This window comes from Cladophialophora carrionii (genome assembly GCF_000365165.1).
Source record: "Cladophialophora carrionii CBS 160.54 unplaced genomic scaffold supercont1.4, whole genome shotgun sequence".
In the NCBI taxonomy this organism is placed as follows: domain Eukaryota; kingdom Fungi; phylum Ascomycota; class Eurotiomycetes; order Chaetothyriales; family Herpotrichiellaceae; genus Cladophialophora; species Cladophialophora carrionii.
The window spans coordinates 3104084-3131536 of NW_008481829.1; the positions used below are offsets into that span (position 1 = coordinate 3104084).

Here is a 27453-nt window from a genome sequence, read left to right on the forward strand (position 1 = left end):
TGGAGATCGTGTGTAACGCTGCCACACTAGTCAATAGATGCGACGGATCCACCAGGCTGGCCTGTTGCTGCTAACCCAATAATTTTCTTCTTGGTCGAGCATCGCGTGCCGAGGATTCGCGATAGCACGCCACCTCCCTGGTGCTTTAGATGCTGACCGAACGGCCAACAGTGACACTGGGCCAGCTGGAGACCTTTTACGCATGGTTTGTTGGACAGGTTCAAATCCCGGTCTGACGGAACATTTGGATACCATGGTCATGGAGCTTTGAGCATGTATCTCACCACAAAGGACTCGCACCGCCAGGATACGGGGCCGTGTTGAATGTGCATTCAGGCGCGGGAGGGCAAAGTCAGCGCAATCCGCGATGCCATTCGATCGGGGATCAGCTCGGGGCTGACCGACGCGGTACGATTCGGTCGGTCCGGTGGAGGCAGGAGAAGTTCAGATCTGTTGAGAAGAAAGCCATTTGCTAGACGATGATCGGTCACCGGGGACGCCTGGTCCGTTGAAGCGTCTACTTGGATGGCTGGACTCGGATCGGCTGTCATTTTGGTCGTTCGAGACGATTCGAATTGGTCTGTTTTGGCCATGTCCGACGTGGCGACCAGAGTGTTCTCGTTGTCGACATTCTCAACACTTTTGAAATACTGCTCCCCGGGTGAGCGTTAGCCGTGTGGATGAGACGGACAAGATGGCGGATCACCGCTGAGTTGCACAGATACCTTGGGACGTACCTTGACAGTCTTCACCTGGAGTTCCATTGTTGCGTCTTCGTCGACGACCACCATGGCTCGCGGGTGCATCTGCAAGCAGGACAGTGTCCATATGTGACTGACGCCCGATTCGATGCACCGCTGCAATGCCACCGACTTGTGGATTCCAGTGGCAATGATAACCACTTCGCGTGCCTAAGTGATCGAGAATCCAAGATTCAGCCCGACATGCCTGAGGCTACTTTTCCACGTCATTCTTGCAAAGGCTTCGGGGGAATATGACTCACGTCCATTACAGTCTGCACGCCGACCGTGAGCGCACGAATGGGTACCTGGCTCTCATCGTCTCCGAAAAACCTCGAGTTGGCTCTGATCGTGTCTCGGGCAAGTGTTTTCACTCGCGTTCGAGAAGCGAGGCTGGATCTTGGTTCGTTGAATGCAATGTGGCCATCGGCGCCCATCCCCCCGAGAAAGAGATCGATGCCACCAGCTCGGACGATGGCTTCCTCAAAAGCCTGACATTCCGCTTGAAGGTCCGGGGCATTACCGTTCAGGATGTGAATGTTCTCGGGGTTGATGTCAATGTGGTCGAAAAAGTGTTGGAACATGAAGGAATGATAGCTCTGGGGATGGTCACGGGGAATACCCACGTATTCATCCTGCCAAAAACAGACGTAGGTTAGCCTGAAATAGTTGATCAAACGGTCTCCATGGCATTGTTATGGCTTCACTTGAGGCAATGGGAGAGTTCAAGGGCTATACCATATTGAAGGTGACGACATGCTGAAAGCTGACAAGCCCCTTCTTGAAGAAGTCGATCAGACAGGCGTAGATACCGAGAGGACTGGTCCCTGTCGGAAGGCCCAGAACAAATGGGTTCTGCTTGCTCGGACAGGCGCGGTTGATCCGTTCTGATAACCCAGATCAGAACCATGGGCATGGAGGGAGAGCTGCAATAGCAAGATCGAACTCACGCAGGATATACCAGGCCACATACTCTGAGGCCCCCTCAACCGTATCTCGGACAATCAGCCTCATAGTCTGCAACATAGACTGCTATTTTCTCTATATTAACCAGTAGAGACAACCGTGAAGAATTCCAAAGTGATTGCTGACTCCCCGTGCTGCTCTCTTAGGTGTGCTAAGAATACTTTATGCTCCCTACCCAATAGGCCTGAGAGCACGGGTCCGAACCGAACGCCAACTATCATCTGAGATGCTCATATCAGCGTTCAGGTCCATGCAGCTCTTCCAACCAGGTCTCGGGTATCTCTTGGTGGCAAGCCTGGCGGCCCGGGTGGTGTAACGTTGCCTCTACCAAGGATTCCCTAGTGGAGCATGTTATGCTCCCCAGCGCTGGAAACCAACACACGGGAACTCTAATCTAACCATGCTCGCTATCAAGGGTTTCGGTCATATACTTTCCAGCCAAATTTCCACACCTGATCCACCTGCAATTCCCTGGCACCGTCCACGTCTCCCCAAGAAAGAACGACCAGGTCTGCATCAGCGCCGGGCCTCAGATTTCCCTTGCTTTCTGAGCAACCCAGAAAGTGGGCGGGATTCGTCGTCACCGTCTCGAGAGCCCGGGCAGCTCCAATACCTGTCCAACGAATGAGATTCGATACACACTGCAACAGAGTCGTCGTTCTTTTTCAGAGACAACGGTCAGCAGAGAGAAGACGTAAATCTAGTCAGAACACAGGCGACCTACCCTCCAGCAATGGTATCTGTCCCTTCCAAGAACATCCTTCTCCCTCTCTTCTCCAGACGTCGTGCTTTCCACGGGTACACACCATCCGGAAGCTCGATACCAGTCGCAGCCGTGCCATCCGTGGTCAGGATGCAGCCTTTCTCGTGGACAGCCCAAGCTGTCCTCACGCAGCTCGGGGACACGTGAACGTCGTCGGCGATCAAGCCGAAGGATGGCCTGTTGTTTTCAAGGTCCGTCTCGGGTGCCCCGATCAGACCTGGAATGCCTGGACTGCGGTGGAGTAGGGGTTCCATGGCATTGAATAAATGCGTAATCATCGTGGCTCCGGCTCGGACAGCCTCAAGGCCGACTTCATACGTCGCTGCAGTGTGGCCAATGGAGCAGCAAATTTGGCGTTCCTGTGTAAGATGCCTTATCGCATCAACCATGCCCTCGAGCTCGGGGGCCACGGTCAGCTTTTTGATAGTAGCGGCTCGGGTGGTAGCCAACTCGTCTTTCACGGACGCATAGGGCATTGGAAGAAAGTTCTCCGGTCCATAGAAGTGCAGGATGCTCTCCCATCCGTTTTCCACGCTCTGTAGATGCTTCTCCACATGAGCACCTTTTCGAGAGGCACTGATGAAAGGCCCCTCACAGTGAGCACCCAAGGACTCGGACCCAACATACGGGTCTCTTAGGTGACCGTTAGGAGCGAGATATGGTAGAACCTGGGCAACGTATGTTAGAATGGGTTTGTATGGCAAAGTCAAGGTCCCAAATTCCCGTTGGAAACGTCCACATACGCGTTTGAAGATGTCCGATGGAGCAGTGGTCACCGTTGGAAGAAATGAGGTCACCCCCGTTTTGATGAGGCCTTGACAGGTCTTGGTATATGACTTCGCATATTCTTCCATCTCAATGTCAGACTCTGGGACCTCGGAAAAGTTGAAGCCCATGGCCCCGTTCAGTTGGACCTCGATCAGTCCGGGAGCAACTATGCGACCCCCAAGGTCCTCAACGAAAACGGGACCATCTCGAGACGCTCCTTCGACGATCTTACCTGTCGATTGCGATATGTAAAGGTCCTCTTCTACCTCCTGGCCGTTCTTCGCCAGCACACACCTTGTGAAATGTATGAGAGGCTCGTGCATCGTCTCAGTGTTGGTTATAGAGGGTTGTAGTGGAAGGTGGAAGATACAAGATAGTTCCTCGTCCTTCGGCCAGTATTTGACCGTGAGGCTCTCCTGATAGAGAGATATAGAGTTGAAATGCTTCTCGGATCTGCAGCACCATGAGCCAGAACACTGTGGTTTACGATTTGCCCAATGAAACTCTCAATAGACGTTGCATCGAGAGCAGATACCCATACCTGGACCCCCCCTACCTGGTATTTTGACACGTATGATTTTTGTAATGACAGTATCAGCCTGACCGGTCATGTGATATGGCCAAGACTTCAGCCGAGTCACGTGCGCGTTTCTCGTCGACTGAAGGCAGTTTCATCAACATCGCTTGACCCGGTCCTGCAGCAGGACCTTTGACGTGTCTGAGAATTATCGTTCATATAGAGCATGTCACCCAACTCAGAAGCGTCTCTACTGGCGGACTCTCGCGACAAGGAGATAGGGCGACCGACATGGAGCGGCCAGTTGCGCAGCCGAACCCAGTCCTCAAATCGTGAGTCGGTGCGCTTTTGAACCATTTCTCAGGATACTCAACCTTAACAGCACCGTGGGATCACTGTTTATGATGGGATTTGATGGCACCGAGGTGAATCCGCACATACGCACCCTCATTGAAGAATACCGCCTTGGGACAATCTTGCTCAATGCCAAAAACTTCGTTTGTAAGTGTTCTGCTGCCGCCGGACCGTGCTCCCTCATCACCGGAGCCTCTGGAATGGCCGGAAAGACTAATTGCAGGTTGATCAGCTGCCGAACAAGGGCTCCGCCTCATTCGAGACTTGCAGATTATTGCGCATAGATCGGGCCATGAGCAGCCCTTGCTGATTGCGCTCGATCAGGAAAACGGTCTGGTGAATTCCATCACCGATGAGCTTCATATCACGCAATTTCCCTCGTCGATGGCCATTGCTGCAACAAACTCCAAGGAGAATGCCTATCTCGTCGGACATGCCACTGCAAGAGAATTGTCGGCCATCGGCGTGAACTGGCTTTTAGGCCCGGCACTGGATGTCATCCTTGATAGGACGGTCCCGGGATTGGGAACACGGTCCTTCGGAGATGATCCACATCTGGTCGCGAAGCTGGGTTCTAACTTCATCAGAGGCTGTCGAGATGCCCATGTGGCGTGCTGTGCGAAGCATTTCCCTCTTGGAGGCAGTCTTGAGATTGACGAATCCGTTGCTAAGGTTCCGGTGATTTCTACCAGCCTTGAGCAACTGCGCCAGTCCATCATAGTCCCATTCGAACAGGCGATTCACGATGGGGTTGATGGTATTGCCGCCGCAGGATGTGCCATTTCATCCATGGGGCCGAAATTGATGCATGCTTGCCTGTCGAAAAAAGTCCTCACCGAACTTTTGCGCGGGCAACTCGGCTATGAAGGTGTCATCATCTCAGAATGTCTGGAGATGGATGGCATCGCACAGAGCGTCGGCGTGGGTCAAGCCACCGTCATGGGCCTTAGCGCAGGGTGCGACATGATCAATGTATGCCGGTCGTTCCCCATGCAGCTCGAGGCGTTTGCGTCTTTGTCGCTGGCACTTGATAATAAGACCGTCCCCGCAAGCAGAGTGGAAGAAAAGGCATTGAGAATATCATCGATGAAGAATAAATACACAAACTGGCAACAAGCGCTTCAACCTTTGGGCCTCCAGCATCTCGAAAGCCTGCGTGCTGAGCACCGACAGCTCGCACTCAGAGTCTACGAGCAATCGATGACGATCTTGCAAGATGATCCCCCAGTCATTCCGCTCACTCAGACGTTGCCTACACGCAGTAAAATCGCGCTGTTCACACCGCTCCTGAGGGTTGGACAACCCCAATCCAGCCTTTCGCACGGTACGCGTGGCAGTTCCTTGACCCTGCAGACTCGCAAATTTGCCAGTGGTTCGATGTATGGTGAAGAGTATTTTCAGGCCTTTGGGCAAGCACTATCTCGCTGTGGCGTAGGAGAGGTTGTGCACACCTCGTATTCCTCCCATGGTGTGCAGATTGAGCACGAACGGCTCCTCGAAGATGCTGATCTTGTCATTATCATGGTGGCCGATGCGACTCGCAATCAATACCAGGCGGCCTTTGCCAGGCATGTGAATGTCCTCTGTAGATTGCGAGAACGGGGCCAGAAAGCGGTCAAGGGGCCCCCAGCAGTGGTCTTGCTCTCTTTGAGCTCCCCATATGACTTGCCAATCGGGAGCTGGAGGGGGACTCATCTGGCGATTTATGACTGTACAGCCGTATCTCTGAGTTGCGTCCTTCGCGTGCTCTGCGGGAACCTCAAGGCTGAGGGTCGCGCTCCTGGCCATCCGATGCCCAAGCGGGTGCAATCCCGAGAAGATCACCAGCCAACATGGCTCGTCGAACAATTCGACCCGACACGCGATTTGACATCACTATACGTATTCCTGAAAGCGGCGGCCGAGAGCGAGAGCGAGGGGAGCCCAGCTGAGAAGCTAAGTCTGTGGCTGTCAGGTTTGTGTCCAGACGCCTTCTCAAACGCACCTACTTCAACCATGGCCACGTACTATTTCATCGTCAGAAACGCCAGCACAGAAACCATCTATGGCCTCTGCAGGTTACACCACTTTAAGAGCGTCAGCCATAGCTGTCTAGACTTCATTCTGGTTGAAGCATCGAAACGCCGACTTTCGATTGGAACAGACTTGTACAACTTTACCCTCAGTTTCTTGAGGGATCGCCTTAACGCAAACACTGTACAAGTTGGATGTCCTCTGTTTGGGATCTACCCAGGGTTGCTCAAATCATCGACGCCAGCAAACGACTATGCCAAAAAGTGGCTGGAAAACCTGTAGGTGGCGACCTTACATGTGAGGTAAATCTCTAACACCGTGCAGAGGCTGGAAGGTCGGGCCTGCTACCACTCACCGGCATCTCGTTACGCTGAAAATGAAAAATATCAAAGCTTGTTGGGAAAATGTATCTCACATTTCACAGGATTCATCTCTCGAGTTGGACGTTCAGATCAGCTACAACTGGAATATGTCCGATGACCTTTGTTCGCATCTGCGAGGGCGTGGAACGCCAGCCGATCCCCTCGTTGAGAGCCTATATCGTCTCCACTCATCTTCTCGAAGGCAAGACTGTGCATTGGTTCTGGCACGTGAGATCATCTCCCAGCGGATTGTCGGGTCAATGCTACTCCACACAAAAGGTCCGCGGCTTGCATCGCTCTGTTGCGAGGTCGCCATGGGTCCTCCATCCGGTGGCATGTTGTCCGCTCTTGTGATGAGTCCTGAACAGTCAACTACAAGCTCGGGGTCTGACCTCCGAGATATTATTCAGAGAATGTCCGTATTCGCGCTTCGTGAATTGGACCGCCAGGGATGTGAAACGTGTATATCCAGCCGAGTATGTGTTTCCGAATTCGAAACTCCCTTTATTCTATGAACGTGTCCGATGCTGACGGACTCCAATTTCCAGGTTCCCAGAGGAATTGTGTCTCGCAGTCTCCTCGAGCTGGGATTCGAGGCAGACAGCGAGTATGCAGAAATTAGTAGAGACGTCGCTGATGCTCTTATGATGGCCCCTTAGGTCTGGTGTAGGTTCTCGATAGACGATCTATCATTGGCAAACCTTCAACGTTTACTTTGCAGAGGCCTGTATTGCTTGTAAATTTCCTGTCATTTTCCTGTTATCAACTGACTGACAGTAACTAGTCGCTACTCAGCGGTCACTCCTGGCTAGACCTTATCACCACGATAGGGCCTCTCGCCCGTGTCTCCACTTGTGCTACGCTGCCACGCCTCCACATTCCGTAAACCAGCTTCCAGCATCGCTCCCGTCAACTATGACCCTTGTCGAATTGTGTCGCGTGATGATTGCTTCTAGCAGTCGCATCGAGGCCGTGCTACCAGCTTATCTTAGACCGGGTAGATCGCGGAGCCCGCGTTTTGTGGTCAAGCGGGTTGCGGGAAACAGCAGCCCAAGGTGGCTAAAGAGTTCAACGACGATATATGATCTGGTGCATTTCCTCCATTCCCGAGAGGATGTTGCTTTGCAAAGACTGGCAGACCCAGCTTCTGACTCCAGCCGCTTCACTGGGGCTTTCTTTGTCCCTTGGCCCTCAATAATAAAACAACGCAACCTATAAGCCTCATAACTCACCCGTCAAGGCTCCACACCATGGCTGACGTGGAGAAAAATCCCGATACCAGCGTGATAGCCGGCGCTGCGGTCACAGGCAATGCCGAGAACGTGCCTCCAGAAGGACTTGATGGTTGGATCTATCGTCGGAGTAAAATCGGAGCGTGGACGTTGACATACTATGCCTCGCCGTTGTCACAAATCTTGCTCTTGTCGTTCTGCCTTTTCCTGCTACCGGGGATGAGTAATGCACTGTACTGTCCTCACCTCTTCTTGTTTTAAGCCCAACCTACGACCTGGAACTGACCGTCGAACAGGTCCGGACTTGGTGGAGGTGGGCAGCTGGACCCGACCGTGGCCAACAACGCCACTGTGGCCACCTACTGTTCATTTGCCTTCTTCGCCTTCTTCTCGGGCTCGATTATCAACATCATTGGGTCGCGATGGGGACTGGCCTCTGCCGGCATCGGCTATACCACCTCAGTGCTTTCGTACATTTGCTACAACCACACCGGCAATTCCGGTTTTGTCATCTTCGCGGGCGCCTTGGCTGGCTTTACTGCTGCCTTGCTATGGACGGCTCAAGGAGCCATCCTTCTCGCCTATCCCCATGAGAGTCAGAAAGGCAAATACATCAGCCTCAACTGGGCCATTTTCAACATGGGGGCGGTCATCGGCGCTTTGGTACGGCAATACCTCGCTTTAGGATATCTGCGTTGCTGACTGGGTGATCTTCAGATCCCGCTCGGTCAGACGATCCATGGCTCGGGTAGTAGTGTGGGAGACGCCACATATGCCGCCTTTGCTGTCCTGATGTTTGCTGGCGGGATCGTCGGGCTCTGTATATTGCCTGCCAAGAAGGTCGTTCGTCCAGACGGCAGTCGCGTGATCTTGATGAAACACCCTTCTTGGAAAACCGAATTTTTGGGCCTCTGGGAGCTGTTGCGGACGGACTACTTCGTGGTCCTCCTCTTTCCGGTATGCCAGCCTGCTCCTTGTAGAAGACTGGAGACAAGTTGCTGACCCGATGATGCGTTGGGGATCGCTAGATGTTTCTGTCCTCAAACTGGTTCTACACCTACCAGTTCAATGACTTCAACCTGGCCATCTTCAATGCTCGAACTCGGTCACTCAACAATGTCATCTATTGGGCCATGCAGATTGTGGCCTCATTCGTTTTCGGGTTTGCTCTCGACTGGACCCGGTTCTCGCGGCCCGTGCGCGCCCGTGTCTGCTGGGTGGCGTTGTTGCTCCTGACTCTGGCCATCTGGGGAGGTGCGCTGAAGCATCAGAGTCACTGGTCTCGGAGCGATGTCAAACCGACGGCGGATGCGCGGATGGACTGGAGCAGCTCCGGCTACGGCGGTCTCTTCGTGCTCTACATCTTTTGGGGCTTTTACGATGCCGCGTGGCAGACGTCGATCTATTGGTACATGGGCTCTCTTTCCAACAGCGCTCGCAAACTGGCCATGTACGTCGGGTTCTACAAATCCATCCAGAGTGCGGGTAGTGCCATTGTGTACCGACTGGATACACTGGCGGTGGTGAGTGCACACATTTTCCTGGTTCCCCAACAGACGAAAGAAAAACAGGTTTGTTTCGCTGACACGAGTCGTCGCCACAGTCTTACAATGCCATGTTCGGGATCGCGTGGGGTCTTTTGTTGGGCGGCCTGGTCTTTGCATTCCCACTGATCTGGTTCAAGATCACACCCGAGACCAGCCTGGAGGCCGACCTTGAATTTGCCGACGAGGTCGCGGCCGACGTGGAGCCTGCTTTTGCAACGGAGAAGGCTTAGCTGGGTCAGGCTCTGCTGGAAGATCCGCCAAGGCGCGTCGGGACATCCTACTGTAGATACGGCCGGTAGAACCATGTGGGTAAGGTAATATCGAAACTCGGATTTTAACGGTAATAACTTTTTCATAATGTAGATGAATGGCTGTGGCGGTTGCGCATAAGCTGTATTGAGGAGGCCTGCGCATATTGATGAACGACCTGTGTCGTTTTCCGCTATGTACTCCGTAGTCATTTTCTGGTGAATTACGTTGGCAGCGAAGGGAGCTCCTTGGGTACCTTCTCACTATATCTTTTGCCTCAGTTACGATATGGTGGTAACAATCCTACGTAGAAGGAGTCACGGGTTAATGACGCTGCTTTTATAAACTACCACGTTTTCATTGGACAAAGTTGGAGCCTTTAAAACGGTGCCTAAAAGGCGAAGAGTCGACCTCGCCCTGGGCGAGCCCGAGGCTAGGCGCCAGGCGTACCCCGTTCCCCCCACGACTGGTGTGACACGGGCGATCGCTGGCCCCTCCAGCCCCTGTCACCCTGGCTCACGAGGGCCGGGGTTGAGCACAGGGCAGCATCACCCCCGTCCGAATCCGGGGTGAGGCGCGAGCAGTTGGTAAACTTATCTTTGCAACTGTGCCTTTGAACTTCGAGCTCGCGCACTCTCCCTTATTCACAGCAGCCTGTCCACCGTCCTGCATTCACGACACGCCAGGTGATGGACCGCAAGCTCGAGTGTGATCGAACTTCGGCGCCAGCTTCGAGGGCACAGGTGGGTCGGAACGCCCTCCCTCTACTGTTGCACCTGCATCTGCCTTGGTTGGCAGTCACGTGGGAGGGGCTGAGCGTCACTTCTGACTCCAGTTTTACTGTAATCTCAGCTTCATCCGTCACAGAGAATATACAGAATCCAAACCACTGCCATCATCTACTCTTCGATGGCGCGAGCTACAAATCGCTTCACACCGAAAATTCGGGGCCTTCTCAATATTCTATGAGTACGGCGCAGGGCGCTTATGATATCTAGCAAGCCTTCGAGTATCCTGGAAGTTATGAAGAAGTGGCCTACAGTGGAACCGTATTGACTCTCCTGGGGCATCGGCGGCGCATTCTCCTCTAGCATACTAGCTGCAAATCCTTCCCTGATTGAGTCCACCTGTATTGTCTCTCGGATTATTGAAGTCAGTATTCCCACCGTGCCATCTCTTCTGGATCATTGAGACCTCGTGCAGAGGGCACTCATTTGGCAAGGTCGCTAGGTCTCTCGGCCGTAAGCATATCAACGAGGCTGCATTCATCACAGCCTCGCGCTTCCTACCCTTTTGGTCATTTCGTTGAAGTTCAATTCGTTGTTGGTGAGTACTTTCCATATACGCTCCTGTTTTACGTCCTTATGGGTTGAGCCACGGAGAGATTCAAAGCAGGACGCCGATCTCACTTGGTTTGCAACACCTAGATATAAGGGTTGGGATGTCAAACATATGTACGCAAGCACCACCTGCATGCTATGATCTGCTACAGAGTCGGCAATACATCGAGGCAAAGGTGCTCCAGACTAAACCTCACCCGTAACAGAATCTCTTCAGCTGGGATCGCTTCTCTCATTGATCTAGATCAGGTCGAAATGGGTGACGCAGGATCTCTAGCTGGCGCGAAGGTCGCTCCCACATTACACTACAATGACTGGCCGAACACGCTAGGGGTATGTATGATCCTGTCTGGGGGTCGGCTCTGACCTAATGTTGACATTGTCAGTTCGATACACACTACGAGGAGAGGACCCCAGTCGAGTTAAGGGTCGAAGGAGATATCCCAGCGTATGCGGCGGGTACGCTGTTCCGCACCGGTCTAGGACCCAGGACGATCCGCACATCCAAAGATGCAGACTTCAAAGTCAACCACTGGTTTGACAATTTCTCGCAAGTCCACCGCTTCCAGATCCACCCGCCACAGCCAGGTGCCAAAGCTCGGGTCACTTATAATTCGCGCTTGACTAGCGATGGACTCATCGAAAAGATCAGGAAGACAGGCAAGCTCGACGGATTCACATTTGCCGCGCGGTATGATCCGTGCAAGTCCTTCTTCCAGAAAATGCAGGCTGTTTTCCAGCCAGCGCAGCCCGAACCAAAACCAAATGAGGTCAACGTCGGCGTGACAATGTCGGCCAATTTCCCCGGCTTGTCGAGGGACGGCCACAAGACTGACCGTCCCCGTGATGCTAGGGATGGGATGACCCTCTGCAACAAGACTGACGCGAACATGTTGCAATTCCTGGACCCGGAAACCCTCGAACCGATAGGGGTAGCGCATCAAGCGACCCTTCATCCTGCGCTCACAGGCGTAGGGAGCGGTGCACATGCCAAGTCGGATCCAGCTACTGGAGATGTTTTCAACTACAATCTCGACTTTGGACGGACCGGAACGTATCGGGTATGGCGTGCTTCGGCGTCAACTGGCAAAACCTCGATTTTGGCAACCTTTCAACACGCTCCTGCGTACATCCACTCTCTTTTCTTGACGAAAAACTACGTGGTATTGTGTGTTTGGAACTCATACTACAAAGCCGGAGGCGCCTCGATTCTCTGGACGCGCAACTTGCTTGATGCAATGGCTTGGGATGGCAAGCGGTCGACTACCTGGTTTGTCATTGACAAGAAGTCGCCCGAAGAGGGCGGCAAGGGCGTCATTGCTTCTTACGAGTCCAAGGCACTCTTCTCGTTCCACAGCATCAACGCCTACGAAGAGCCCTCGACGAGTCAGCAAGGGGCGGTCGACGTTATTTGCGACCTGGTCGCCTATGAAAATATGGATGTCCTTCACCACTTCTACTTGGACAACATCATCAGCGACCTTCCTCAAGCACATTCCGCGAGGAAGTCTATGCCATCCACAGCAGTTCCCAACTATCGGCGATACCGGCTTCCAGGTATATCCTCAACGCCAAAGACAAAACATATGCAAGCAATGCTGGATTTCGAGGGCAGCAAGGCGAACGCGTTCGAACTTCCAATCATCAACCCCATGATGGTCACCAAGAAGCATCGGTACATGTATGGCATATCCGATACTGGAAAGTCCACATTTGTTGACGGCCTGGTCAAGTACGACGCAGAGACACATGCCACGCTCAGATGGAGTGTCCATGGTCAAAGTCCGGGGGAGCCCATATTTGTGGCAGATCCTCAGTCGGAGGACGAAGATGGCGGGGTGCTCTTGTCTGTCGTTCTCGACGGGCCAGGAGGGAAGAGCTACCTACTTGTTCTGGACGCGAAGACGATGACAGAGGTCGGAAGGGCACATGTTGACGGTGCGATTGGCTTTGGCTTTCATGGCTTGCACGTGAGTTCGAGCACACCCGTTGGCCGCCAGAATGGTTTGCATTTGTGACGGATTAGGGAGAGAATAGTCAGTGTTAATGTTAATCTCGATCTCAATCTGTATCATGATGGCCGCCTGCTTTTGCGGGTACGTCCTCCGTAGTAACATTGAGCCAACCGCACGCTCTGGACAATCCAAGGCCCCAAGTTTTGAACCTTGAACTTCTGGCGCCACCTGAGTGGCTGCACGGATGTATCTCCCGACACGCCAGCAGCCGAGGTTGTGGCGCTGGAATTTGGGGGTGGCCGCTGGCGGGAGGCTGGTGGAGTGCATGACGTGTGAAGCTCGTTGTGGCTGGAAAAAGCCTTGACGTAGGGCTTCACGGGCCTGTACGGAGTATGCTGGTGAGCTTCTTCGCTGGCTCAGGCACACACTCACTGCGTCCCGTTCTTCGCTCGTCACGGCTTTGTCCTTCTTTCACTGAGCGCTGACTTGTCGTTCACTGGCGACTGCTGTGCGTCACTGGCGCGTCTCCTGTTTCTCTTTCATGGCCAGGAGCTAGCCTCAGCCAATTTCTTTTCCTTTCCGCTTCCGCACACACTCCATCTACCTCTTTATGCGACGGCTGAATTGTGCGCAGCAACTTTGACACGCGACACGCCAGTTGACTGTCAGTACGCATCATGTCGGTCTCAAGCCTGGTTGACTGGCTAGGTCTGAGCGAAACCTCACCTCAAGTCAAGCTAAGCACCTTACCACTGTCGCATTTCAAGTTTCCTCCTGCGCCAGGACCGACTACAGTACCGCCTCCACCGGCAGCTTACAATGAGCCAACCCTTGCGCACCCATTCACGGTACCCACCGACATCTACAACGACCTCCTCAAGCCGCAAGTCCCCATCACGGTCGCTTTGGTGTACATGTCATTGGTTTCAGTGCTGAATCAGGTCAATGCCAACCGCGGGAACAAACCATGGGCAATTAGCAGAACACGCCTCTTCAAATTGCTGGTCATCTTCCACAATGTCTTCTTGGCGGCATATTCAGCATGGACGTGTGTGGGCATGGTCAATGCCTTGCACCGGTCGCTACCAGCGCTGGATGAAGAATGGAGTGTTTCAACAACAGTGGACGCGCTATGCAAGCTGCACGGGCCTCGAGGAGCGGGAAATGCGGCGACATACAACGCGACCACCAGTGCATGGACCATGACAAACCATCTATTCCACCTGGCTGCGGACGGCCTCGGTCCTGAGGCTACCGATGCCGGGCGCATGTGGAACGAGGGGCTAGCGTTCTACGGCTGGTTCTTTTACCTGTCAAAGTTCTACGAGATTGTGGATACCTTGATCATCCTGGCAAAGGGCAGGAGGAGCAGCCTCTTGCAGACTTACCACCATGCTGGTGCCATGCTGTGTATGTGGGCTGGTATTAGATACATGTCTCCGCCCATCTGGATGTTCGTTCTGGTCAACTCCGGCATTCACGCCGTCATGGTAAGTTGATAGAGAAGGGGAATATCCGACAGCGCTAACACAAGTATCTAGTACACGTTCTATCTTCTCTCGGCGCTCGGGATCAAAGTGCCCAAGTGGTTCAAGCAGACCTTGACGACCCTGCAGATTACGCAGTTCGTCGTCGGAGCGACCTACGCATTCCTACACATCTTCGTTGCGTACCAGATCCCAGTCAAAGTGCCCTACCTTTACCACCTCGGCGGAGTCGCCTCAAAGGTCGTCTCAGAAGCTCCAACCGAGGTCACCTCCAGCGTCGCTTCGACAATTTCCACCGCTGCGAATTATGGCGCTTGGCTGAAGAAGGCCGTCCTCCGAGGCGCGGGCTATGAGGGTCTCGCAGAAAACGTCGTGAACGAGCAAGGCAAGCCGTTCGGAGTCGACGCCGTTCATATCGTAGAGGATGCAGTCAGGAGAGAAGAGACACGCTACAGAGACGAACTCCAGTGGGCTCATTGCCTTGACACCAGTGGGCAAGTCTTTGCCATCCTCCTGAACTGCGTGTACCTCCTACCGCTTACCTGGCTCTTCTTGCAATTTTTCATCCAGGCATACATTAAGCAAACCGAGCGGAGACGAAGTCGATCCGCGAGCGATGCTGCCGTGGCCGCTCGAAACAGCTTTCTCGACGCTTCCAAGGGTGTGTCCAGACGTCTGAGTCAAGCAGTTCAAGAGATGCACAATGTATCCGAAGACATTGGCGATGACACCGTCTTTGTGGACGGCGATGAAATTAGGAGAGAAATGAGAGAAGCCGCTGAACAAGCCAAGAACGCAATCAAGCGAGGAGAAAACAAGGTGAAGTCGTCAGTCAAAAACAGCGGCATTAGTCCCGAGGCCGTAAAGCAGGAGTTCCACCGTGATATGGAATCAGCCGGGAAGACACTGCAAGATACAGCCGACAAAGTGAAGAATGCAGCTGCCAAGGCTGGAGATGCGGAGAGAAGAGAGCAGATCAGCGCAAAGGTGCAGTCCTTGAAAGATAGCGCCGCCGATGCCGTGGAGAAGGCTGTGGACAGCATCAAGTCCGTGGCCGGAAGTGCGCGTGAGCAAGCCGCGCCTGCCGTTAACTATGCTTCAGAGAAAGCCGGCGAGTTGAAAGACCAGGCTGAGCCCACTGTCAACGCAGCAGCTGACAAGGCCGCCGAACTGAAGGATCGGGCCTTCGAGACAGCCAAGAGCACTGCAGGCGACGCAAAAGCATCCATACCAGAGTCAGTTGACGAGGCCAAAGAGTCAGGGCAGCAAGCAAGTGCGTCGGCAAAGCAAACTGCCAAAAATGTCGCAGATCAAGCCAAAGAAGCAGCATCAACAACAGCCGATGAGGCAAAAGAGCCAGCACAGAAAGCAGGCAACGCAGCCGAAGAGACCGCTCAAACTGCCGAGGAAGCTGCAGAAGCCACTGTTGAATCGGCCTCGAGCAAAGCAGAAGACCTCTCCAGGGAGATCCAGGACAGTCTAGAACAGGGCACACCGTCGGGAGAGGGAGAACAATCCGAGGTAGACAAGTTCACATCACAAAACCAAGAATCGAATACAACGCCGGAAACAAAGTCCCCAAACGGAAATGGCACAGGCGCCGACGAGGTGCCTGGGCAGAGTCAGAGCGAGGGGAGAGCGGATGAGAGTGAACAGACGAAGGCGGAGAAGAAAGAAGAAGACCAGATCATCGACGAGAGCCAGGTCGTCAGAGACGAGGACGTTGATGCAAACACTCAAACTAATGGCGATGGTAGTGGCAATGCAGAGGAAGCGTCGGCGACCTCGGCGCAAGGAGCAGGGTCGGGCGATAGGCCAAGCTTTGCGGATATGTTGAAGAAGGGCGACGAGGAAGGGGATGAGGTGGACGGAGGGGACAAGGACAAAGAGGACAAGGAGAAAGACGGGTGGGGGATCTGACATGGAAAAGTGAGCTGGTGAAAACCCTGTCGTCTCTTGCTGGGGACGCAAACCGGATACGTGCGAAGCTAGCACAACGAATGGTGCTCCGCCGCCAGAGTTGATGGATTCATCTGAGCATGTCAACGGTTTGCGCAGTCCGGATTTTCCTTCCAGATCTCAAAAGGCGTTGGGAACAGCAAGCCGAGATAGATACGGGACTCTGTCAGTTCGGAGACTTCAAGTTCAAGCCCAACACGGAATTAATACTTCATTGATGCTTGTTTTGTGTCTCACACTTGTCTCTCTATCATGTTGCTATTCCTTCTCCACGTGGATGAGTTCTGTGGGCACCCAGTTCTCGCATCTTTGCCGTTCCGGCGATTCCAATCCTGATGATGCCTTGTCAAAAATACGCCTTAAATGCTCACAAATTTGCGACCTGTCGCCTCGTTGACCGTTGGCTAGAGTCTATTGCGACAGCTTTCGCAAAAGCTCCTCTCGCTTATCGCTTTCCGCCGGCCAGAGGATCAAGTTTTGGGACGACGGCACAGTGTTTGCGCGGGCACATTGAAAGGGGCAGAACTCGCAATCTGGTTGATTCTTTCTCTCTGTTCGGCGGGAAAGGTGTGTGATTTTCCCTTCGGTGTGTGATCCAATTCTCCGCCTCCGCCTCGTTGGGAAAAGCGACTTGTCTGAAATATTCCGACTTAAATACCGCGGTTGAACTCGACCAGTCCGCCTTCTCCGCCCTTGTCCCAGAACTCTTTCTCCAGAGTATGCGCGCTGACGGCCTGTCTCTGCGGAAAGGCCGCCAACGCCAGGGGGAGGGCGAAGATGCTGGTGGTCAAGATCAGACCCAGATTCACGGGCAAGACCATCCTCGGTCGCTGCTTCATCCACTCGGTCTTCTGGAGCCGGACTAACACCAGGGGCGGGATGACCATGATCGGGGTGGCGTTTAACACTCGTGAGATGGCCGTCTCTCCTACGGCCAACAACGCGGCCTTGCGGGATTTACCCAGACTGGCGACTTCCTTGCCTGTCTTTTCGCGCTCGGCTTTCTGCGCCTCGGACTGGACGGGGAATATATCGATCCCGCGCCGGATTTCTTCGCCGCGCATGAGGAAGACGTTCAGGGCCCCAGCGGATGCGACTGCCGCGAAGGGCACGAGGCGGCCAAGGATGAGTCTCGTGTTGGGCGAGACTCGTTTGAGGCGGGGCACGAGGGAGTTGAGACCCACGGCGACGGAACAGGACGCCGAGACGGCCAGTAAGTAGGACTTGACCAGCGTCGAGGTGGAGAGAGGGGACGATTTGTTCGCGTTGGCCGAGTTGATGGCCACGTTGAGGGACTGGTTTATCACTTGCCATGCCACCGTACCCGTGGTGCCCATGTTCGGCGTGAGCATCCCCGCCGTGACGACCAGGTTGGAGATGACGAAGCAAGACATGCGAAAGGGCAGGAAGACCGGCTCGCCCGTGTCGGGGTGCAGTGTCGAGTCGACAATCTTCTTTGCTTGCCATATCTCCGGTGTCATAACTTTTGCTTGTCCCGTCTTGTACGAGGTCACTAGCTTCTTTGCATTCTCTAGGCCGGAGGTAGAGACGAAGAGTGTCCTGCCAGGCCACACACATTAGCTTCCAGACCCGCCCAATGAATCTGCTTCGGGACCGTGTATATGCTATGTGCGAAGGTCTGTTGCGCTGTACCTTCAGCGCCATTTCGAGGCGCGTGTAGTCTCCAGCCAGAGCTCTCAATGTCGTCGCGCGTAATGATTTTGTTTCTTTGCCTCACCTCGGATCTGCGATCTGCGCTGACTGCTTGACACGGCCCCAGTACGTGGAGAGGTCATATTGAGAGGCCGGGAGGTCTCGATTCCCAGGAAGTGAGGCGGACATGTTGGCGCCGGCGCCAAAGCAGCCGCACAGGGCTGATCAATGTTGAAAGCAAGCGAACCCCGGCGGGATTCGACGGTGAGCTCGGTGGAAGATAGAGACACCAGTATCAGTCGTGAGCGGCGTGCTTTTCACCGATCTCGGGCGGTCAATGGAGGGGTGATTAAGGAAGGTGTGCCGGATCCTCAGCCTTGCGCGCTGCGCCACTGTCTGAGACGAGGCTGGCCACGACAAGTGACTTGGCGAGCTAGGGCCAATGATGAAGCATTGATTGTCGAGCTCCAGTCCACAGCTGGGAAACATGGCTTGCAGATTGGGAACATCGGCTCGAACGGGGCACAGGTACGGAGAACTGGGACATGATTAGGCTCTCGAGTCTGTCAAGCGAGCAAGGCATACTCCTTAGATGCTCAGCCTCATGGTCAGCCTCGAAGGCCAGAAGCCGTAAAAGCAGCGTGCCAAGCTTTCGGGTCAATTTTCCCCGACTACGGATATTGACGCCCCTCAATCTATCACACGAGTCTTTACCGCATAGGTCGGGACCCCGCCGAATCTCAGGCTGCTAGCCCAGTATTACGAGTGCACACCATGCCGCCTCAAGCCGAAATGTCTGACGACGAGTCGGTCGACTCTCAAGTCGAATGGGAACTCGACGAGGGCATTCCTCAAGTCGACGACCCATTCATCCAAAAATACATGGCAGGGCGGCAAGCCCTAATTGAACAGGAAAAGAAGCAACGACATGATCGGGCATTCAAGCAAAGCATGTCACCGATGGCGAAGCAAGCTGCGAAGATCATGGCATCTATCCGACGCAGAGAATTACAATCGGTCTGGACATCAGAGTTCGAGGATAGCCTTGCTGACAAGAATGGCGGCAATCTCTACCCAGGGATGATGTTCACTCTGGCACGAGATCGTATGGAGACCACCGACCTGTGGAATATCATGGAAAAGATGCCCAAGGGCGCTTTACTGCATGCTCATATGGACGCTATGATTGATATTGATTGGTTGGTTGACCAGGCTCTGGCCGAGAAGGGCTTTTGCATGCTTGCACCAGAAGGCCTGAGCGACAAGGGCAAACGCACCACAGGTGCCCTACAGTTCAGGTACTATCCAGACGAAGAGATCAAGAAGCAGAAGAATCCAGGGAGTATCTGGAATGCTGCATACAAATCGAACACTCCCATTCCCATTAGAGAAGCACAGCGGACCTTTCCCGATGATGAGACGACATTTAAGAAATGGCTGATCAGCAGATGCACCGTCACCGCCGAGGAGTCACTATGCCATCACCACGGCCTAGATGCAATATGGAGGAAATTCCAGAGCACGTTCCTGGTGATCACATGGATGTTCACCTATGAGCCCATCTTCCGCCGCGCAATACAAAGACTTCTTGGCCAACTGGCCGCCGATGGCATCACCTACGTGGACTTCAGAATTGCTTTCAAATTTGAATTCCGACGACAAGGGCAGACGACAGGACAAATCGGTAAATACGACGATTTCTTCAAGGTGCTCGGTGAAGAGATTGACAAGTTCAAGCGGTCCGAAGCGGGCAAGGGCTTCATTGGTGCACGCATGATTTGGACGGTCGTCCGTAGAGAGGACAACAGGATCCTGGCGGCTTCCATGAAAGAGTGCATTCGCATGAAGAAGAAATTCCCTCAGCTAATCTGTGGGTTCGATTTCGTTGCACAGGAGGATCGAGGAAGAACGTTGCAGGATCTGACGCCGCTGGTGTTCTGGTTCAAGAAGAAGTGTGCCGAGGCAGGGGTGGATTTGCCGTTCTTCTTCCATGCTGGAGAGTGCTTGGGCGACGGAGACAGTACCGACAATAATTTGTTCGATGCGGTCTTGCTGGGTACTCGACGCATTGGGCATGGCTATTCGCTCTACAAGCACCCTCTGCTTATCGATATGGTCAAAGAAAAGAAGATCCTGGTCGAAAGCTGCCCGATATCGAACGAAATCTTGCGCTTGTCAAGCTCCATCCTCTCTCACTCCTTGCCGGCATTGCTCTCGCGGGGTGTGGCTGTATCGCTGAACAACGATGATCCTGCAATCTTGGGCCACGGCAAGAACGGCTTGAGTCACGACTTCTGGCAAGCATACATGGGGTTTGAGAATCTTGGCTTGGAAGGACTGGCAACCATGGCCGAGAACTCACTGAAATGGTGCGCCATCGAAGACCAGAAACCAGGGGAGTGGGCCAAGGAGATTGCGGATGGCTACCTAGGGAAGGGCACAAAGGCGAAGCTCCTTAGACAGTGGCGGGCCGAGTTCGAGAAGTGGTGTCAGTGGATTTTGATGGAGTATCCCTTAGAGGCTGAGGAAGAGGATGGAGAGGATGAAGATGAGGAGGAGTCCGAGGACGATGAGGATGATGAAGATGACGAGGACGAAGAGGACGATGAATGAGAGATTCTGCGGTCCGAACATTTGCTACTATGGTTGTTAGGGGCAGTGATTCGTCAACCTCGCTGTCGCTCACCTGACTTCCTGTTACAGCCTCGGACGACATGCAGGCGGGAATTGAAGTAGTCTTCAACAGGCCAGGGCATGGACTGATTGTGTTTGAGCGAACAAAGATATTGAGTGTCTTCGAGGCCGTCCGGGCTCTTTCATTCCCAGCAGGGATCGCTGTCGGTTGAGCATCTACTGGGTTAGTTTGGTCCCCGTCATGTGGCGTTTGGCTCCCCCAAGTCTCTTGTGCAGCGTGACCAATGGGCTTACCCCACCTGTACCAACGGCGCCCCGAATTCCGTTGGCCAGGCATGCCTAGCGCTATGCCCAAACAGACGCCCGCGAGCCCCTCGTTGGCCACCCTGCATGATCCCGGGCGGCACTTATCGCGGTGGAGTCGATGCCTGTGGTGGTACCCTAGACCCCAAGCAGCACGTCAGTCGTCAGTAGCTGCGCTCGAGATCTGCCTGTTTTCTCCGACTGAAGACCCGTCTGCGCGCGTGGCTTTTGCCCGGATTAACGGGCAGGTGTAGACATATCGCGACACCTGATATGTGTTCTCTAGACACAGTAGGCACACTCACTCTCTGATTGGGACACGACAAACGACCCCGGGCTCGGCTTTGGAAGAAGCGTCCCCAACTTCAGACGCCTTCGCGCTGATCGCTGGTCTGTCCCGTCCCTCATGTTGACGTGCGTGTCATTGTCCAGGACTGGACTCTATTCCTCCATCACACGTCCTTGACAGCCTTGAATACGCCGTTTGCTCCCGTCATGAAAACGTCGACAGGGTAGTCCTCACACCTGGGAGCCAGCAAGGCTCAAGTCACCTTCGACATGTCGTACTTCCTTCCGTCGTACTTCCAGAAGCGCCTTCTTCGATACCTCCTCAACCGACTTGACTTCCTTGACTCGGACGAATTTGACCTCGACAACTTGGGACTCAAATGGGGTCAGCGGACCGTCGTCGAACTCAAGAATGTGGGCATCAAGACCAAGAGAGTGGCCGATCTTCTGCAACTCCCACCTTCCCTCATCCTCACCCATGCCTCGATCAAAGTCCTCCGCTTGACCATTCCCGCAGACCTCCATATCTCTGGCATCGAAGTTGAGGTCGAAGGCGTGGATGTTATAGTGAGTGTCCGACCGCACCTCGCCGCAGGAGGAACGGCACCCACGTCTCGTGCAAAAGGTGGATTTGCCCCCAACAAGACAGACCGTGCGAACCTCCCTCGGTTATCCTCTCCTTCCGTACATGATCCTGGTGGCAGACATGGCAGAGCAGGCCATCTGGAGTTGTCCCAAGTCATCCCGAGGCCAGAAGATCTGGCAGCGTCGTTTCTGGAGGCAGAATCACCAGGAGAAAGAGATGAACTACAAGCGGCCCTCGAGTCTCAATCCCAGACACACATGCAAGAATCGGTGGTATCTTCAGCCTCGAGCGAGGATGTGGGCCTCGGCATGCCCGGTGGACTCTCCCTCCCTACCTTCGTCGCCAACTTCCTCACGGGTGTGGCAGATCGGTTGGCCGTCAAAGTCAAGGATGTCAATGTTGTCGTGGAGATGGACCTATCGACGCCGGGTACCGGGTCAGCCGAAACCACCAAATTCATGCTCTCAGTTGGAAACATTGGCGTGGATGCACTACAAAAGGCAGAGAATGACGAGGCGCGGTCAGATTCAAGGCGGTCCGTCACGATTGAAGATATCCAGCTGTTTGTTCTATCAGAGTCCGAGACTTTCTCCGAATTCTCAGGCTTGAGCTCGCCCAAGTTGAACAGATCACGACCGCGATTATCGCAGCCGACGAATTCGCACAGCGACAACAGTGACCGCGGTCCGTCAAGCAGTGCCAGCCTTAGTCAACACTCAGACCGGTCAAAACTCTCCTCTGCCTCTCTAAGCAATTCTGCTCTTGGACTCGGACTCGGACTCGAGGATGCGGCTCTAGCGGACTCTGCCATCTTTGGGCGAACGTCAAGAACTAACCCCGTCTTGCGAGACTCATCAGATGAGTTCTCCCCGCCTGATAATCGGACTCACGCGGAAACAGTACAGAGAACAGCATCCCAGGGCGGTGCTCAGCTTTCTCAGCACTTGGCTGGTTACTCAGAAGATTTGGAAGAGTCTCGGACGTTCACGCACGCTGAAGCTGAGAGCATGTATATGAGTGCAATGAGCGATATGCCCGACATGCCCGGTGGGTTCGGATGGTCACGACCGGTGTCGGGACCGGAACGAGATCAAGTCTTGCAGGAGACCGAAGACACAGACGATCCGCCAGTTGCTTTGACGCGAGGCCCTGCGCAGCTCGACAGAGATGAAGATGTCCCAGCCGCGGTGCAGCGACAATCTTCCAGTGAACCTGGAGTATCAGCCAACGAGGGCGTACTTGAAGGTAACCTAGCATCATATTTCCAATCGCGGATTCTACATGTGGATTCTGTGCGGCTACAGGTACCCGAGTCTCATCACCAGGAGGTTTCCTCGAGCGAACAGCGGCCAATCTCGCCACCGTACCAAAGTCATGCTTCACAACTTCGTCAATCCTACGTCGGGGGAAGAAGCTCACCGAGTACTTTCCTGAGCGATTCACGTTTACAGTCAGCCCGGCCTATAGGTCAGGAGCAAACTGTTGCGCCACCGAAAGACAATCTGAGCGTCGATATCGGAGTCATATCATTTGACCTCGATATCATGATTTGTCGGATTCTTGTTAGAGCGGCACAGACTGCTTCGGATGCTGCCCCAGCGACACAGCAATCAAAAGCTCCGGCTCCTGCTCAGAACTCTCCTCTTCCTGATATCAACATCAAGGACATTTCTCTGAACGTATGCGAGTCGGTGCCGAAGAAACCGCCCAGCAAAGTCGGAGTACAGACAATCGAGTCGATCCTATCCGGCCAGCAGGCTCTTCTGAAGTTGTCCTTCTCGTCCATAAACTTCTCCTCAACTTCAGCTCCAGAAAGCCAGCGACTGTCGATATCGAAGATCGTGGTGACGCACGGCTCAAGAGAAGTGCTATCATTCGTCGACTCGATCAACGTACGAGACTCGATAGCGACCAGCTCCATGCTCAGACCTCATGATGTCCTGATTACCATGACGGGCAACCGATACGAAGTCCAGATCAAACCTGTCCATGTTGTCCTGGACCTTTTAGTCATTGATGATGTCCTCAGCAGAAGTGGCGGCTTGAGTTCACTGCTGGATCTGGGAAACTCCATTATGTCGACAAATACCGTGAAAGGCCCGGCAACTGCGCCGGCACCTGAACCAAAGCTGCGCACGGTGAGGTTTAATGACCCTCACAGAAGATCACGGGCGGAAAGTGACCCGTCGTCAGCATCGCTGAAGGTCGACGTGAGGGTCTCGGGAGCAATTCTGGACTTGATTGGATCCGAGTCTTCTATCCAGATAAAGTCATCAGCCATCAAAACGGTTTATCGCGATAGCAACTTCAGGCTGGTCATTGATGGTGCCGCTATAGAGGGCCCGTTGCTTGCAGACTCTAGATCTCGTGGAGACATCTATGCAAAGATCCGCAACATCGAGCTCCACTATTCGAACTCCCCGGACGACGATGATCTAGACAGGCTGCTGTCTCTAATCACACCTTCGAGCGACAAGTATGACCAGGATGACGACATCATGGTTGATACACTGTTGAGGCAACGTCGGAAAGGTGGCGTGTTGCGCCTAACTGTTGGTGACCTACAGGCTGGAGCCCTGGGACTTCGCTGGATCCCGCATCTTACCAAGGTTGCGGACGAAATCTCGAAGCTTTCATCAGTCACCAAGTATCTGCCTGAAGATGATCGTCCTGGTGTACTTACCTTCGCGCTGCTCAAGAAGCTCGACGTCCGCTTCGATGTTGACGAAGAGTTTGGTCCGCTCAGACTCCAGGTCGAACTTGCAGAAGGGGCTCACATCAATGTTCCTTCACTTGCTGCGGCCCAGATTGCAGCTTGGACGCTAGCACGCAAGGATGATGTCCTCATAGGCGATGTGCTTCCCCAGAGCAAGACTGTCCTGGGCCCGCCCATGTTCATGTGCCGCTTCATTGCGGATGAGATGGATCCAACCGTCCGACTGAAACTCTCGAACACCTGCATCGAGTACAAGGTACCTATAGTTGTTGCCCTTACGGCACTTGCCGAGCGTCTGAAGACAGAGGAGACGGTAGACAAGCGGACCATTGCTTCGCCTCCCTCCAGTCCATCCTTGTCCACAGCTGGCAGTGTCGAAGCGAATTCACTGGCCCGAAAGATCAGGATTTCACTTGTGTTCAGAGACTCGGCAATCGCACTCAATCCGGATCGAAGCCCAGCAAAAGGTCTTTTCGTATTGACCGATGCCGTCTTACGGCATGAGAACCAAAAGAGGGGTTCGACTGATACACTCGACATCAAAAAGGCTTCTCTTCTGATCATCAACGATGTCTCTACCATTGGGCTCGAATCAGGAAATGTCGACCACAAGCTGTATTTCGAGGAGAACGACCAAGTTCAGCAGCTGACGAAGGCTGGCTTCGTCCCTGTCGGTTCGATGTCATCTGCCTCTGCCATCATCCATGTCATCGAGGACAAAGTCACTTCTGAAAGCAGATTGGACATTGAATTCCGCAACAACCTGCTGTTTCTCGAGACTTGCGCCGACTCCACCCAGACTATGATTCAGATTCTGGGTGGACTGGCTCCTCCGTCGCCACCGTCAAAGATCGCGAAATACAGAACCGAAGTCATTCCGATCCAGGACATGCTAGCTTCGTTTACTGGTAACGCTTTCGTTTCGGAGCCAGGTCCCGAGCTCGGTCTTCAAGCTTCACATCATACGGTCACTGCTGGGTCTGCGGCTGATGCCGTCGAGGACTACGATGGTGAAGAGGACGACAAAGATTTCGTGGGCATGTACGGCGACGCTGATGATGCTGACGACGAAATGACCGCAAGCCACGTCGAATCAGATCTCGGCCGTTCGACCATGACCGAAAGCATCCATATAGCTCCAGTAGGAGCTACAGGCTCCGATGCTGGCGATATGAGCGAGAGTGTTATGATGCACAGCCTCTTGGACTTCAGAGCAGATCACTTCGTGCCCAAATCTTCCGTGGGCGGCACGGCACATCGCTGGAATTCGACTCACAACACATACGGCCTGGCAACTGACGCCATGTTTGAAGGGTCGCCCCTGAAGGTCCGCATCCGGGATGTTCACGTCATATGGAATCTGTTCGATGGATACGATTGGCAGTCTACTAGAGACACGATTTCACAAGCTGTGAAAGAGATTGAGAACAAAGCTATGGCAAGACGTCCTCGAAGCAGTAGCCGCGCTCCGGGAGCAGAGGAAGAGGACGAGTCTGTCATTGGAGATTTCTTGTTCAACTCGATTTATATTGGCATTCCGGCAAACAAAGATCCACGCGACCTGGCAAACGCCATCAATCACGATATTGACGACATGGTGAGCGAGACGGGCAGCTATGCTACAGGGACAACAGTCACGGCGACCACGTCTAGGCGTACATCGGGAACCGTACCACGTCAGAAGAAGCTCAAGCTCCACCGCAGCAAGCACCACAAGATGGCATTTGAGCTGGAGGGAATTTCAGCAGACTTTTTGGCGTTTCCTGCCGGCAGCAGCGAAGTTCAAAGCTCGGTTGATGTCCGTGTGAAAAAGTTGGAGATCTTCGATCATGTCCCGACATCGACATGGAAGAAGTTTGTCACGTATATGCAAGATGCGGGCGAGCGCGAACACGGCGCCAACATGGTGCACATTGAACTACTCAATGTGAAGCCGGTGGCGGACTTGTCAGCCTCGGAAATGGTGCTGAAAGTCACAGTCTTGCCACTGAGACTGCATGTGGATCAAGATGCATTGGATTTCTTAACCCGCTTCTTCGAGTTCAAAGATGACAGCGTCCCCGCGGCCAGTAACCCATCAAGCCCACCGTTCTTGCAGCGAGCCGAGATCAATGCTGTGCAGGTCAGACTCGACTACAAACCCAAGAAAGTGGACTATGCCGCACTCCGGTCAGGCCGGACAACCGAGTTTATGAATTTCATTGTCCTTGACCGTGCTGACATGGTCCTACGACGAGTGATCTTGTACGGTGTTTCCGGATTCGAGCGTCTGGGTCTCATGCTGAACAGTATCTGGACACCAGACGTCAAGCGCAACCAGCTGCCTGGAGTTCTGGCTGGTTTGGCCCCTGTCCGACCTCTCGTCGACGTGACTAGCGGCGTGCGAGACCTTATCGCGGTGCCCATTCGCGAGTATCGCAAAGACGGAAGACTCGTCCGAAGCATCCAGAAGGGGGCGCTGGCTTTTGCGAAGACTACGGCGACTGAACTGGTCAACCTCGGAGCGAAGATGGCAATTGGTACACAACAGATTCTGCAGAACACCGAAGAGATATTCGTGTCTCGCGACGAGCGGGGCGATATGGACGATGACGACGAGAGCCGCAAACAGATTTCGCTGTATGCGGACCAACCAATCGGCATCAAGCAGGGATTGAGGTCGGCATATGCCAGTCTGGAACGGGATTTGTTGATTGCAAAAGATGCCATTGTGGCGGTTCCCGGCGAGGTCATGGCCAGCAGCTCCGCCAAAGGTGCTGCTGCAGCCGTCCTGAAACAGAGCCCAACTATCATCCTGCGGCCGGCGATTGGAGCCACGAAGGCCGTTGGGCAGACACTGATGGGCGCTGGCAATATGCTGGACCGACAGAATCTGCGGAGGATGGATGAAGTAAGTCGATATGCCGGGATGCTTTATCCATTACTGACAAGTTTTAGAAATACAAGCGGCATTAACGTGATGGTCGGGGCGTTGGCACAGATAGGCACCATGGTGGCATTGGCTAGCATAGCCCGAGCGTT

The 27453-nt window shown here is 53.9% G+C and overlaps 9 protein-coding genes across 9 annotated transcripts; 6 read left to right on the plus strand and 3 right to left on the minus strand.

Annotated features, from left to right (window-relative positions):
- Window positions 1–332: 332 nt before the first annotated feature.
- G647_05786 (glucosamine-6-phosphate deaminase) lies at window positions 333–1754 on the minus strand (the record flags this gene model as incomplete). Its single annotated transcript, XM_008730112.1, has 5 exons — window positions 333–650; window positions 738–911; window positions 1004–1375; window positions 1479–1627; window positions 1691–1754. The coding sequence occupies 5 exons, from the start codon at window positions 1752–1754 to the stop codon at window positions 333–335; spliced, it is 1077 nt and encodes a 358-aa protein (XP_008728334.1).
- A 362-nt stretch (window positions 1755–2116) lies between these two features.
- G647_05787 (N-acetylglucosamine-6-phosphate deacetylase) lies at window positions 2117–3560 on the minus strand (the record flags this gene model as incomplete). Its single annotated transcript, XM_008730113.1, has 3 exons — window positions 2117–2366; window positions 2431–3137; window positions 3213–3560. The coding sequence occupies 3 exons, from the start codon at window positions 3558–3560 to the stop codon at window positions 2117–2119; spliced, it is 1305 nt and encodes a 434-aa protein (XP_008728335.1).
- A 598-nt stretch (window positions 3561–4158) lies between these two features.
- G647_05788 (uncharacterized protein) lies at window positions 4159–6403 on the plus strand (the record flags this gene model as incomplete). Its single annotated transcript, XM_008730114.1, has 2 exons — window positions 4159–4255; window positions 4341–6403. The coding sequence occupies 2 exons, from the start codon at window positions 4159–4161 to the stop codon at window positions 6401–6403; spliced, it is 2160 nt and encodes a 719-aa protein (XP_008728336.1).
- Window positions 6404–7733: 1330 nt separating this feature from the next.
- G647_05789 (uncharacterized protein) lies at window positions 7734–9492 on the plus strand (the record flags this gene model as incomplete). The annotated part of the gene is made up of 5 exons (XM_008730115.1): window positions 7734–7948; window positions 8012–8378; window positions 8433–8672; window positions 8744–9238; window positions 9319–9492. The coding sequence occupies 5 exons, from the start codon at window positions 7734–7736 to the stop codon at window positions 9490–9492; spliced, it is 1491 nt and encodes a 496-aa protein (XP_008728337.1).
- Window positions 9493–11106: 1614 nt separating this feature from the next.
- Window positions 11107–12869, plus strand: G647_05790 (uncharacterized protein; the record flags this gene model as incomplete). The annotated part of the gene is made up of 2 exons (XM_008730116.1): window positions 11107–11184; window positions 11238–12869. The coding sequence occupies 2 exons, from the start codon at window positions 11107–11109 to the stop codon at window positions 12867–12869; spliced, it is 1710 nt and encodes a 569-aa protein (XP_008728338.1).
- A 614-nt stretch (window positions 12870–13483) lies between these two features.
- On the plus strand, window positions 13484–16213 carry G647_05791 (uncharacterized protein; the record flags this gene model as incomplete). The annotated part of the gene is made up of 2 exons (XM_008730117.1): window positions 13484–14296; window positions 14348–16213. 2 exons carry the CDS (start codon window positions 13484–13486, stop codon window positions 16211–16213), a joined length of 2679 nt encoding a protein of 892 aa, XP_008728339.1.
- A 689-nt stretch (window positions 16214–16902) lies between these two features.
- G647_05792 (uncharacterized protein) lies at window positions 16903–18094 on the minus strand (the record flags this gene model as incomplete). The annotated part of the gene is made up of 2 exons (XM_008730118.1): window positions 16903–17812; window positions 17991–18094. 2 exons carry the CDS (start codon window positions 18092–18094, stop codon window positions 16903–16905), a joined length of 1014 nt encoding a protein of 337 aa, XP_008728340.1.
- Window positions 18095–18679: 585 nt separating this feature from the next.
- On the plus strand, window positions 18680–20518 carry G647_05793 (uncharacterized protein; the record flags this gene model as incomplete). Its single annotated transcript, XM_008730119.1, has 1 exon — window positions 18680–20518. The coding sequence occupies one exon, from the start codon at window positions 18680–18682 to the stop codon at window positions 20516–20518; it is 1839 nt and encodes a 612-aa protein (XP_008728341.1).
- An 882-nt stretch (window positions 20519–21400) lies between these two features.
- On the plus strand, window positions 21401–27387 carry G647_05794 (uncharacterized protein; the record flags this gene model as incomplete). Its single annotated transcript, XM_008730120.1, has 2 exons — window positions 21401–27322; window positions 27370–27387. The coding sequence occupies 2 exons, from the start codon at window positions 21401–21403 to the stop codon at window positions 27385–27387; spliced, it is 5940 nt and encodes a 1979-aa protein (XP_008728342.1).
- Between the last annotated feature and the right edge of the window lie 66 nt (window positions 27388–27453).